A 12,463-nucleotide genomic window follows, 5' to 3' on the forward strand; every position below is an offset into this window, starting at 1 on the left:
TGTTCCTTGCCTCTACCCTCTGTGGCTGTCATTTTCCTGTGCAATGGTGTTAATATATTGCAACAATGCATTAGTTCCCAGCTTTCTCTTTTTTCCTTTAAGTCCTTAGTCCTTTTCCTTATGGAATTATAAGGGTAAGTGTGTAGCCTGGACCTTTCCTCTTATAACTTCACAAAGAAAGCTTTGAGCCGTAGTTTTTAAAAATCTGGGAACTCAAACATTGTCAAAATAGACTGTTATCACATTATAGCACTGTAGCCATCAGACAATTCCTGATTTGTGACAGTCTGAAAAGCCCTCAAGTGAGTGCGGAAATGAATAGCATTCAGGTTCAGAGGCAAGGCAAATGTGAGCAGGACTGTCAAAAATGCACACCTTCCCCTACTTTGAATGTGATCTTTAAAATGCCACACAAATCCAAGCTTAGCAAAGAGCAGCAAAGTGAGGGGAAGGAAAGCCCTTGATTGAAAGACATTTTAAAAATTAAAGCTGGGAATTTGGAGGAACTAGAAGGCCATTGCAATCAGCCATTATGTTGTTGGGCTGAAGGCGGATGCAGTAACACACTGGCTGTCACTGCTTAATTTCAGCAACACAATGCAGAACTTTGGGTTATCGTGGCAGCTGCTGCCAAACATTTCTTTTGAATCTGCAAAGTCAATCAGAAACCTTGCTGGGCAAAAGCTCTACTTGGCTCTGCCCACTTTCAAAAAACACTTAGTGGGTTGTCAGAAAATGTGTTGGTGGGTTCCACAGTGCCCACAGGCATCCTGTTGGAGACCCCTGATCTAAGACAAGGAAAGTGGCTGAAGACACTCTGAAGATACTCAGCTTCTGCCGTAAATGCTTCTGCTATTGCAGCAGCAATGAGAACTACACAGAGACCAGCTGCCCTGTGGAGGCAGTCCAAGCAATCCCCAGCTCAGGGCTTTATTTTGCTTTCCTTCAGCTTAAAATGCCAGAACAGGAACAATAATATCTCTGAAGCTTACAATTGCCTTCCCTTTCCTCACCCACTTCATAGGGTGTCTGTTGTGGGGAGAGGAAAGGGAAGGCGACTGTATGCCACTTTGAGACTCCTTCGGGTAGAGAAAAGTGGCATATAAGAACCAAATCTTCTTCTTTCCTCTCCCCACAACACCCTGTGAAGTGGGTGAGGCTGAGAAAGCCCTGATATTACTGAAGAAGAAGAGTTGGTTCTTATATGCCACTTTTCTCTGCCTGAAGGAGTCTCAAAGTGGCTTACAACCATCTTCCCTTTCCTCTCCCCACAACGGACACCCTGTGAGGGAGGTGAGGCTGAGAGAGCTCTTTGTCAGAACAGCTTCATCAGTGCTGTGTCGAGCCCAAGGTCACCCAGCTGGCTGCATGGGGGAGAGTGGGCAATCAAACCCGATTTGCCCGATTAGAAGTCCGCACACCTAACCACTATACCAAGCTGGCTCTCATGCTATTTCTGAGCACAACATGTGGGCTTCCTGGGAATTTCCCCTTTTAAACTGAATTAAAGGGAAAACTGCTTCCCCTCTGGGGGGGAACGTGGGGTGGCTGCCAACAAGAAGGGGATGGGAGCAGAGCTAAGCTTTGCTTTCAGTATGACATTAACTTTCATTTTTCTGCCTCGCCTTCAAAACTTTAACAGGTTCCTTTCAAAGTTCACAGCTAAGCCACAACTCAGCTACAAAGAGTGTGAGGGAGTTGCTGGGCTGCAAGTCAGCCTGGCAAGGTTTTTATCATGTCAGGGCTTCAGGTCATGCAATGGAGGGCCAGGGAGGTGCAGCCTGGAGCACCAGGACTGGGCATACGGGTACCATCTTTAGGCCTTGACCCTCCTGACTGCTGCTTTCACAATCTGTTGCAGAAATAGCCAAACTTCTAATGGCATACGGGGGAAGAAGAAGATGAAAGTTCACAGTTCCTTATTGAAACACACTGAGTGATGGACTAGTTCAGGGATTCCCAACCACTAAGTCTGTGGACTTCTGAAGGGGGTCCGTGGGAGCTCTAAAGTGACATGGTATGGGGGTCCTGGGCTGACTTCTCCGCTCCTACCCTTATTTCTGGCCTACATGGGGCAGAAATGCCATAGTCCTAGTAAAGAAGAAAGAAATTTTCAAGCTAGCAATGGCAAGAACTTTATTCAAACAATAGAACGAGTTCCTAGGTATAAAACCTCATTTCCGTATTTTACTTCATCAGTGAACTTATTTCATAACTGGGTTTTTTCAAGGATACTAACAAAGACTTCAACACACTACCTTCTATTTTATACCTTCTATTTTATATTTTAAGCCATATAAGAAGAAGAAGAGTTGGTTCTTATATGCCACTTTTCTCTACCCGAACAAGTCTCAAAGCGGCTTACAGTCGCCTTCCCTTCCTCTCCCCACAACAGACACCCTGTGAGGTGGGTGAGGCTGAGAGAGCCCTGATATCACTGCTTGGTCAGAGCAGATTTATCAGTGCTGTGGCAAGCCCAAGGTCACCCAGCTGGCTGCATGTGGGGGAGTGCAGAATCGAACCCGGCATGCCAGATTAGAAGTCCGCACTCCTAACCACTACACCAAACTGGCTCTACATTAATAACTTGGGTCTATTAATATCAAAGGTCCATGAAGATAACTATCTTATAAATGAGGTTGGGTGAAATGCCCTCCTGCCACCACCCACAGAATTGCCAGCCTTCCAGTGGGATTTGGGGATCTTCTGGAATTACAACTGATCTCCAGACAATATAAATCCGTTCTAGAGAAGATGGCAGCTTTGAATGATATACTTTATGGCATTATACTCTGCTGAGATCCCTTCCCTCCCTGGGCTCTAAGCTCCAAATCTCCAGGAATTTCCCGACCATGAGTTAGCACCCCTATGCAATAGCAGCCCAATTTTCTAACCACTGGAAGCTGTTATCAGTCCAATGCACTGGGGACTAGGGTGTCCTCCTTTTAAAGCCCAGCTGCAAATTTCAGCTGTCCCTGGAGGAAGTGAATTGCTGCAAATATGTGGTGAAATGCTGGCAGTCCAAGATGAGAAATGTCTGTTTCCTGACTGATGAAACCCAAGTGGGAGTTAAGCAAAACCTCCTGACCCGTGAATAAGCATCTCCTGAAATACTCATTTAACGTGGGTGTAAAATATCACCACATTTGCAGCTGACTTGTAGGAATCCCATAGGGCAGGGGTAGTCAACCTGTGATCCTCCAGATGTTCATGGCCTACAATTCCCATGAGTCCCTGCCAGCATGTGCTGTCAGCATGTAGTCCATGGACATTTGGAATGCCACAGTTTGGCCACCCTTGCCCTAGGGATTTCTCCGTTTGCTTAATAACACTGAACTTCCTTGCACTAAACAGGGCTGACTCCGCTTAACCTCCAAGAGTTGACGAGATTGAGCTGGACACCAAGTCTGGACATGACGCTAACAGCACTGAACCACGTTTCCATATGGCTAGTTGTTCCTAAGCTTGCTTTCCATGGGTGTTTATAAAGGAAGGAAATAGAAATATCAATCAGTTATCATCCACGCCATGCACAACCTTTGTATTGGGCAAGATAGAGCTGTTCCACCAGACCTATGGCTGAAGTCAGAAAGTTAACACCAAAGAAACACACTGGCCTCCCTACACATAAAACAGAAAATACACCATCCCAAAAACCCACCAAGTGCCCAACAAGAACGGGCTCCCTCTATAAGGTTAAGAGGGCGGTTTACGAATATAATGTACTATAGTTTAATGAACATCATTAAGTTTAACCACTAGTCTGATCCAGCACGACTCTTCTTATGTTCTCTTACGCAGCCTTACTTTCCCTTTAAATCAAAACTGGGAACTCAGAGGACCTAGTCCAGTGGTTCTCAACCTTCCTAATTCCTTGACCCTTTAATACAGTTCCTCCTGTTGTGGTGACCCCCAACCATGAAATTATGCAAGGGTTTCACAGAAATTAAACCGAAACTGGCCAATGGCGTGAAGATCCATTGCTCATGATGGTATATAAATTGTTTTTTTTCCCCCCAGGGTTTCTCAGTTCAGTTCTGCCTCTTGTCCCACCAGGCTCCAAACAGACAAACAAACTCACGATCTTGATGTATCCCCCAAAAGGCTGTTGTGTGTTTGGCGCCCCCCCCCGCCAAGCTGCTTGCCCTGCTGCAACCCCTGTGAAACGGACATTCGACCCCCAAAGGGGTCCTGACCCCCCAGGTTGAGAACCCCTGACCTAGTGAATAACATCACTCTAACATCATACCATATCATCATATCATATAAAGTTATGTCAATTGCAGACTTTTTAAAAGCCCTTTAGTGGTGGAGGGAAAACAGCAGCAAAATACCAGCAATAGCAGAACTGGAGAAAAGGAAATGGTATTGAAGTGGGAGGGACCTGCAGAAATGCACACCTTATCATCCACATGGCAATAGAAAACCAGGTTTTGAAAAAAAATCACTAAGAAGAATTAAAGGAAACCATAGCAATGTCCCAAATCAGAACAGCAATAGTAAATTCACGCCGAAAGGAGGGGGCAGGTCTACCAAAACGGGAGACCTCCCAGCCTTGCCCCACCCTCCGCCCATTTCCCACCACCACTTGAAAAATGGGCAGGGGAGAATGGAATGGGATTCTTGCACCAATGTGCAAGCTCACTTCTGAGAAACTTGTAGGTCAAGCTGAGAAAATACAACAGGGTACACACTAACCCTCTCTGCTAAATGGGGATTTGAACCCAAGCCTCTTCATCCAACCAAATCATCTACATCCAACTAAATCACACTGGCTGTGGGGGACAGGATCCTCACCCACTGCCACTGTCCAAGAGGATCCTAGGGAAATGTCTCCAGACTGCAAAGATCCATTCCTCTGGAGATAATGGCCGCATTGCAACCATGCTAAGCTCCCTCCCTCCCCCTTCTCCCTGCTTCAACCCTGCCCCCCCCCAAATCTCCAGAATTTTCCAAGATGAAGTTGGCAATCTACCTCAGCTGCAGCCCAAGACATCGTCTTCCTTCTCCACATTGCTGAAAAAGAGAAAGTAAGCTCACTAACCCCCCTCCCCCCACCAGGCATCTTGGCTCCACCTGGCTACTTCCTCCAAAGCCAGCCCACCTGGGTGCACACACAGGGCACAAATCCAGTGCTGACCGCTGAGTCTGATTCCCCTCCCAGGGCCTCCAAGCATTATTTTCTCATTACGGAGACTACATGCAACCCCTGTGATTTAAGGCTCTTATTATCATTGCGATGCGATGTGAAGCCAACTATCCGTTCAATAACAGGATAGCGTTTCTTAATTTCCTACGCAAAGCTTCTCTCTAGGGTAGAAGGTCAATTATTATTCTTAAAGAAAAATAAAAACAATAAGGTGCTGCACTTTCACATGAAAGACTTGGGGGTGGGGTGGGGGTGGGCCTTTTCAGTTTCTAAACTCATATGATGATGTGGAAAAGAGCCCTCTCTGGTAAGCTTCTCAGGTGAGGGAGTTGTTTCTATCTTCTCTTGGCCATATATGGAAACTGCGGTTCTCTGAGTGCAGGATCAGAGATCTGCACTTACAACTGAGGATATGTGGGCTCCAGTCTCCCATTTTTCATTTCTGAATCAGACTTTTTTTTTTTACATACATGCACGCACCGGTAGAACTTAGGAACATAAGAGTCCTGCTGAATCAGACCATCTGAATCAGACCACACAGTGGCCCATTAGTTTCTCTGGGCTGTTCTTCATATCTGGGTGGAGGTCAAATTGTTCATACGATGGATTATTTGCATCACCATTATCACTGTTGGGTAACAGAGATTTACTTCCTCTGCACAGACCAGGCACATTATCTTTTACAGATGTGACTATTTAAGGTTGTTTTTTTTAACAAACCATTTGTCTACTAGATGATCAGGGGAGTAAGCCTAAGGTCTACTCAGAATGCAGCCCTGTGTTATTAAATGACTCCAAGGAAAGTACCAGCAGAATTGCAGCCTGTTTCACTGTTCTGAAAACAAGCCAAGGAGAAGGCCACCCAGGAGCCATTGCCTTGAAAGGCATAACTCATTGGCTATCTCTTGACTGTCTTTATACCAAATTCAGGAATTATGAGAAAGATCCTCATTACCAGCCAACCTAATACAGATACTGAATCATGACCCTTGCGCATACACCCGGTGAAACACTGGTTAATCAAAGAAACATGTTGCAAAAGGTTAGTGACAGACTTAAGGTTGTCAAGTCTAAACTGGGAAACTTCTAGAAATTTCTAATTTTATGATAATACTAGCAAAAAAGCCCCAGGCAGGTGAGCTGAGGCCATGGCGGGCTTTTGGGGGCCAGGGGGGAACACTGGGGGGAACGCTGGAGGGGACTCCCTACCCCCCCCCCCAGGCAGGCCTACTGAGGCCTGGAGAGGTTTTAAGGTCAGGGGGGAGTACTGGTGGGGGACTCCATTCCTCCCCTGCCACCTAGAAAAGGGCCACTGAGTCCGCTCGTTGGGCCTGTCTGGGGGGGGGCACTGGCGGGGACTCCATATCTTTCTCCCTGCCCAGCTCTGCCAGGCTGCAGCCAGAGCTGCTCAGGGCAGTGGGAGCACTGGCAGGGACTGGCTCACCCTCTCCCGCCCAGCAGCCCAGCCAAGGCCTGGCAAGGCTGCGGACAGGGCTGCTCGGGGCTAGGATGAGTGCAGCCAGGGGCTCAATCCCCCCTCCCCGGCCCGCAGTCCCAGGCCGTCCACCCAGCTCCCGCCTATTGATCTGGCACTTCTTCCATATGGAAGGGGAGGCAGCCAGGGGGAGAGATATCCTTCCTGATTGGCTGTCTGTCCAATTAAAAGCCAATCAAGAATGGGACAGCCTACTTGATTGGTAGGCAATGAGCCCCAACTCTTCCCAGCACCCTCTTATCATTTTATTTTTATGTTCAGATACTTCCCTTGATTAAGGAGTCCTCAACCTTTTTGAACCTGCAGGTACTTTTGGAATTCCAGCATGCTAATGGCTGTTGCAGGAGGCAAAGACAGCCCCAAAACAGCTGCCACAACTTACACTCTGACATGCAATGATGATGACCATATTGTGGTGTCGGTTGCTGCAAAAGCAACATTAAAAAAAAAAAAAAAGCAAATAACGCAGCCAATCAAATTTCCAGCAGCCAGTCAGAAGCCTTGCTCTACAAAAGCCCCAATTTGATCCCACCTGCTGATTTCTGAAACAAACTTGGTGGGTGTCATGGTGCCCATAAGCAGCATGTTGGAGACCCCTGATTTAGAAAGACATGGGATAAAGACACAATTGGAGAGTAAGTGGCCAAGGGAAAACAAGGCGTGCTTGTTTTCTCCATTCCTTTCTCTTCAACAGATTTCCATCATATGTATAAAGGTTTCCCTTTCTATAACCAAATTCCAGGCTTACATTAAATATATCAGAGCACACTGCATGAACGAGAAGCACAAAACAGGAACAAAACATGAAAACGCATGCCGTCCTCACCTCCGTCTCTTCTAGGGCGAGCAACGCCCTGGCCAGTCTTGCATGGTTGTGGTGTGTGCAGAGACAGGAAGCGCTTAGCATTGTAACTGCTCAAAGAACAGAACCAGGTGGCTTAGGCCATTGTCTTGAAAGTGGCAGAACTTGTTGGCTACCTCACGCCTGTCTCCAGAGTTTCAAGAAAATGCCTTTGTCCTCTTCTTCAAACAAAACTATTCTCAGTTTGAGAACAGTGTTTTGTACTCTTACAACGATATAGGCTAGATATCAGGAAAAAGTTTTTCAAGTCAGAGTAGTTCAGCAGTGGAATAGGCTGCCTAAGGAGGTGGTGAGCTCCCCCTCACTGGCAGTCTTCAAGCAAAGGCTGGATACACACTTTTCTTGGATGCTTTAGGATGCTTAGGGCTGATGGCCTGTATGGCCCCTTCTATGAACTAGATGGCCTGTATGGCCCCTTCCAACTCTATGATTCTATTCTATGAACTTCCCCAAGAAGGGCAGGACTAGAATATACTCAATTAAAAAAAATCCCTGTTAAGTGATGAGGTAGAAACATGACTTTTCATTTTAGAGTTTTTTTATATTGATATGTAAATTGCAAATGGGCCTAGAGAGCAAAATATCCTGGCCCTTTATTAAAGCAGGTTAACCTGTACAAATGACCAAAGGTATGGCGGCAAATCACACCACCTAGTGCAGAAGGCTGTATTAAAAGGGGCAGGACATTTTTTTCCCTCCAGGTCAATTAGCAGTCCTTGATGGGGAGAGTAGCACCTCACAGCTTTCCTCCTCCTCCTTCAGGGAGAAAGCCAGAATGCAGAGGTTCTGGTGAGAGAGAAAAGGGGCTACTTTCAGCTCGGCTTTAGGGAAGCTTTGGCAAGGGATCCTACACATAAGGTTGCCAGGTTCCCTATGGCCACCAGTAGGGAATGGGGTGCAAGTTTGCCCGATCCATGTTGGGAAACTCCTGGAGATTTGGGGATGGAACCTCATGAGGAAAAGGACCTCAGTGGGGCAATATGCTCTAGTATCCATCTCAAAAATCATCAATTCATGAGGAAAGGGACCTCGATGGGGCAATATGCTCTAGCACCCATCTCAAAAACCATCAATTCATGAAGTAATACTGTTCCATGTATTGTTTATAAGTTTAATGTAAACCGCCCTGAGCCTCCGGGGAGGGCGGTATAGAAATATAATAAATTAATAAATTAATAAATTAATAAATTAATAAATTAATAAATTAATAAATTAATAAATTAATAAATTAATAAATTAATAAGGGACCTCAGTGGGGCAATATGCTTAGAACCCATCTCAAAAACCATCAATTTTCCACAGGGGAATGGATCTCTGTAGCCTGGAGATGAGCTGCAATTCCAGGGGATCCCCTGGTCCCACCTGGAGGTGGAGGCATCCCTAAGGTTTGGCCAACTCTATTTGGGGAAATTCCTAGAGATTTACAGGGGTAAAAGCCTGGGGGTGGGGGTCGTTTCCAGCGTTAGCTCTCAGCGGGGGTCAAATGTCCTACAGCGCTCCCACAAAGTAGCTATTTCTGTCTCCTGGAGGCCAGTTGGAACTCCAGGAGATGATCCCCAGGTCCTGCCTGGAAGGCGGCGCGCGCGCAGGCGGGCCCAGCGGGGGGCGTGGTCTCCATGGCAACGAGCCACGGCCGCCGAGGCCTCAGTCCCCGGCGCGCCTGCTCATGAAGCGGAACTTGGGAGCACCGACGCAGCGTTTCCGGGGGAAGGGTTATAAAGGCGGTCTTAACGCTGTTTCCGCCGATTTACTTCTTGGTTAGCGGCGTGGCGTGTTGCTCCTTTGTTGTTGCCATGGTGGGCAAAGTGGTGAGACGGTCCCAGTTGCACCTGGTGGCGCCGAAGCTGCCTCAGCCGTGCAGGGGCTTGGCTCAGGTGGAGGAAGGAATCGGGACTTGGCCCGGGCCGCCCAAGCAGGTGAGGAAGAGGCAGGGCTGGCTCCTGCCATCGCGGGGGAGGAGGAGAGAGGCTGGGCTGGGTGAGAAGTTCTGGAGCAGGGGTAGTCAAACTGCGGCCCTCCAGATGTCCATGGACTACAATTCCCAGGAGCCCCTGCCAGCGAATGCTGGCAGGGGCTCCTGGGAATTGTAGTCCATGGACATCTGGAGGGCCGCAGTTTGACTACCCCTGTTCTGGAGTCTTCCCTGCTGAAGTTGACCTAACAGTATAACAAACACCCACCAACTCAAATGGCCATCTCTACGGTCCCCTACCCCTTCCCACGACAGAAAGAGCGGGCAGTTCATTCTAATTCTTGTTGTAATGTCTGTAATTTCTTTACATCTCTATTTTTTTTTTTTGCTTCAGTTTTGTTTTTTTACCTAGGATACAATTTGCCTTCCTGAGAAAAATAAATGTAGTAGTAGTAGTAGTAATGGTGACGGGGATGATGTGTAGGAATTGTGCACTTGGGAAAGTGTGGCATTGGCGCTGCTTGCGTGTTTCCTTGGCTGCTGGTGCTTTGAGTAAGGGGTTGGACTAGGTTGCCTGGATGGCCCCTTCCAACACAGTGGTTCCAAGGACCTTCTCACATTTCTTTCCCATGCATGTATAGAATGGGCTACTACAGAGCACCTGTTGAATGTGAGGGGGCTCGTCCTGAGTAAGCTTGATGATTTTCTTTCCTAACACCTCCTTTTCTTCCCATTTGCTGGGGAATACAGAAATGGCTTGGTGGTGAATGTGTATGCTATACTGCAGGCCATCAGATCATGACTTTCTTCATACCCACATTGAGCCAACTGTGAAGGATGGGCTGTAAAAATTAAATTCTTATTATTACATTAAACCCATATTACAGGGAAACTTGAAAGCCAAAAATGAAAATGACTCTCTGCATGGTTGTTTGAAATAAAAATATACTGTGTTTTAATCTCAGGAATATAAGGGGGGGGGGGTCACGTTCCAGTGTGAATGTCTTGAAAAGGTTTGAATTTGAGATACTTTTAAAATTTACAAATATGTGAGCATGAATGTACAATTTTTTTGTTTCATTATCTCTGCTCATTGACTCTCCTTTTCTGTGCTTTTGTTGTATTCGCTTTATCCTTTTATTGTAAGTATTCAGTTGTGAACCAGCTTGATGTAGTGGTTGGCGTTCCAGATGGGGTTCTGGGAGAACCAGGTTTGAATCCTCCCATTTGCCATGGATCCCTGCAGAATTATGGTGGGCCAGATACTCTCTTCTTTGCCCACTAGGATAGAATGGTGGAAGAGAGAACAGGTGTCATGTCAACAGTTGGACTTATGATCACTTAAGATAAGGTGACCAGATTTTAACATTGGTAAAGCGGGATACCATTGATCGGGGGGGTTCTTAATTAAAAATTTGGTCTATATGGAGCAATAAAAAGTTTCATAGAAAGCATAGAACGCAAAAAAGAGTATTGTAATATATATTTTTAAATTTCAACATAAGTACAATTTGCCAGCTACCCCCAGATGTTTCTCCAAAAGTGGGACAATCTGGTCACCTTACTTTATGAGAAGAAATCACACAGTAGATGCTGGTTAACAGCTATGTGAAGTATGTTGCATTCTTTTTTCCCCCTACAGTTCTCCAAATTCAGCTACCAATATCAATCCTCGCTGTACAGAGGGCCTTATGAAAACACTAGCCTTTGCATATTGTAATTGTAAACTGTTTTACCTTGAGGTTTGTTTTTGTTTGTTGTATTCCCTTGAGAACCAGTGTGGTATATTTGTTACAGTGTCACCTTAGGGCAGGGATAGTCAAACTGCAGCCCTCCAGATGTCCATGGACTACAATTCCCAGAAGCCCCTGCCAGCATTTGCTGGCAGGGGCTTCTGGGAATTGTAGTCCATGGACATCTGGAGGGCCGCAGTTTTGACTACCCCTGCCTTAGGGCAACCTTTCTCAACATTTTAACCTTTGAGAACTCCCAAAAAGGATTCTTCAGGTTTCAGGAAAGCCCAGAAGTGGCACAGTTGTGCAGAATATGGTTGGGAAGCATAGCTGTTGACATGCCCTCCAGGGCCATCATTGGCCATTTAGGTGTGTGTGGGGGGGTCAACATGACCATATATAGTCATATTACCTGATAAATGTTTAACAGATTTAAAAACTATATTAAAAATTAAGTCCCACCCATTCAGGAAACCCTTCTAGGGCCATCAAGAAACTCCAGAGTTTTAAAAAAATCCTGGTTGAGAAAGCCTGGCTTTTGGGATTTGGAGACTCAGATTCAAATCCCCATTCTGCCATGGAGGCTTTCTGATTGACCTGGGTTTATTAACATTCTCAGCTTTACCTGCCCCACAGGGTTGTTTTGAGGATGAAGTAGAAGAGAAGGGAAAATGTCACAAGCCACTTTCTGTGTCATTCGTTGTTAAGGTAGGATAGAATCATAGAATCATAGAGTTGGAAGGGGCCATGCAGGCCATCTAGTCCAACCCCCTGCTCAACGCAGGGTCAGCCCAGAGCATCCTAAAGCATCCAAGAAAAGTGTGTATCCAACCGTTGCTTGAAGACTGCCAGTGAGGGGGAGCTCACCACCTCCTTAGGCAGCCTATTCCACTGCTGAACTACTCTGACTGTGAAAATTTTTCTCCTGATATCTAGCCTATATCGTTGTACTTGAAGTTTAAACCCATTACTACAAATGAAGTAATTTTAAAAAAAATGTGTATGCACTCACTTTTAAATTACTTTATTTCAAACATAATTGTCTGATTCTCTTTCCTCCTCCACCAGTTTAATGAATACTAGTTGCTAGTCTAATTGAACTCTCCAGAACTTAATTTCCAGTGAAGATACACAAAGATGGGGTACACACAGCTCTTCAGGTGAAAGGGGAGCAAAGAATCTCCATGGAGAAAGTGGCTGTTTGAACAGCCTGTGGTGTGTCATGAGGCACCCTTATGAAGAAGAAGAGTTGTTTCTTATATGCAGCTTTTCTCTACCTGAAGGAGTCTCAAAGCAGCTTACAATCACCTCC

The 12,463-nt window shown here is 46.1% G+C and overlaps 2 protein-coding genes across 5 annotated transcripts in view; one reads left to right on the top strand and one right to left on the bottom strand.

Annotated features, from left to right (window-relative positions):
• Positions 1–7,565, bottom strand: part of ITGB2 (integrin subunit beta 2) — a 50,228-nt gene extending 42,663 nt beyond the window's left edge. The window contains exon 1 of one of the 4 annotated variants that reach the window (XM_077316780.1): positions 4,976–5,095. The gene's annotated coding sequence lies outside the window, so the exon portion shown is untranslated. Of the gene's footprint in view, positions 1–4,975; positions 5,098–7,470 lie in introns of those variants that run through there. The other 3 variants (XM_077316767.1, XM_077316773.1, XM_077316758.1) reach the window with 3 other exon arrangements.
• A 1,630-nt stretch (positions 7,566–9,195) lies between these two features.
• The window catches only part of SLX9 (SLX9 ribosome biogenesis factor), a 58,738-nt gene continuing 55,470 nt past the window's right edge, over positions 9,196–12,463 (top strand). The window contains exon 1 of the mRNA XM_077316848.1: positions 9,196–9,422. Within this exon, the coding sequence (XP_077172963.1) occupies positions 9,300–9,422 (123 nt within the window). The 5' untranslated portion in view covers positions 9,196–9,299. The remainder of the gene's footprint in view (positions 9,423–12,463) is intronic.

Source organism: Paroedura picta, chromosome 1 (genome assembly GCF_049243985.1).
Source record: "Paroedura picta isolate Pp20150507F chromosome 1, Ppicta_v3.0, whole genome shotgun sequence".
Taxonomy (NCBI): domain Eukaryota; kingdom Metazoa; phylum Chordata; class Lepidosauria; order Squamata; family Gekkonidae; genus Paroedura; species Paroedura picta.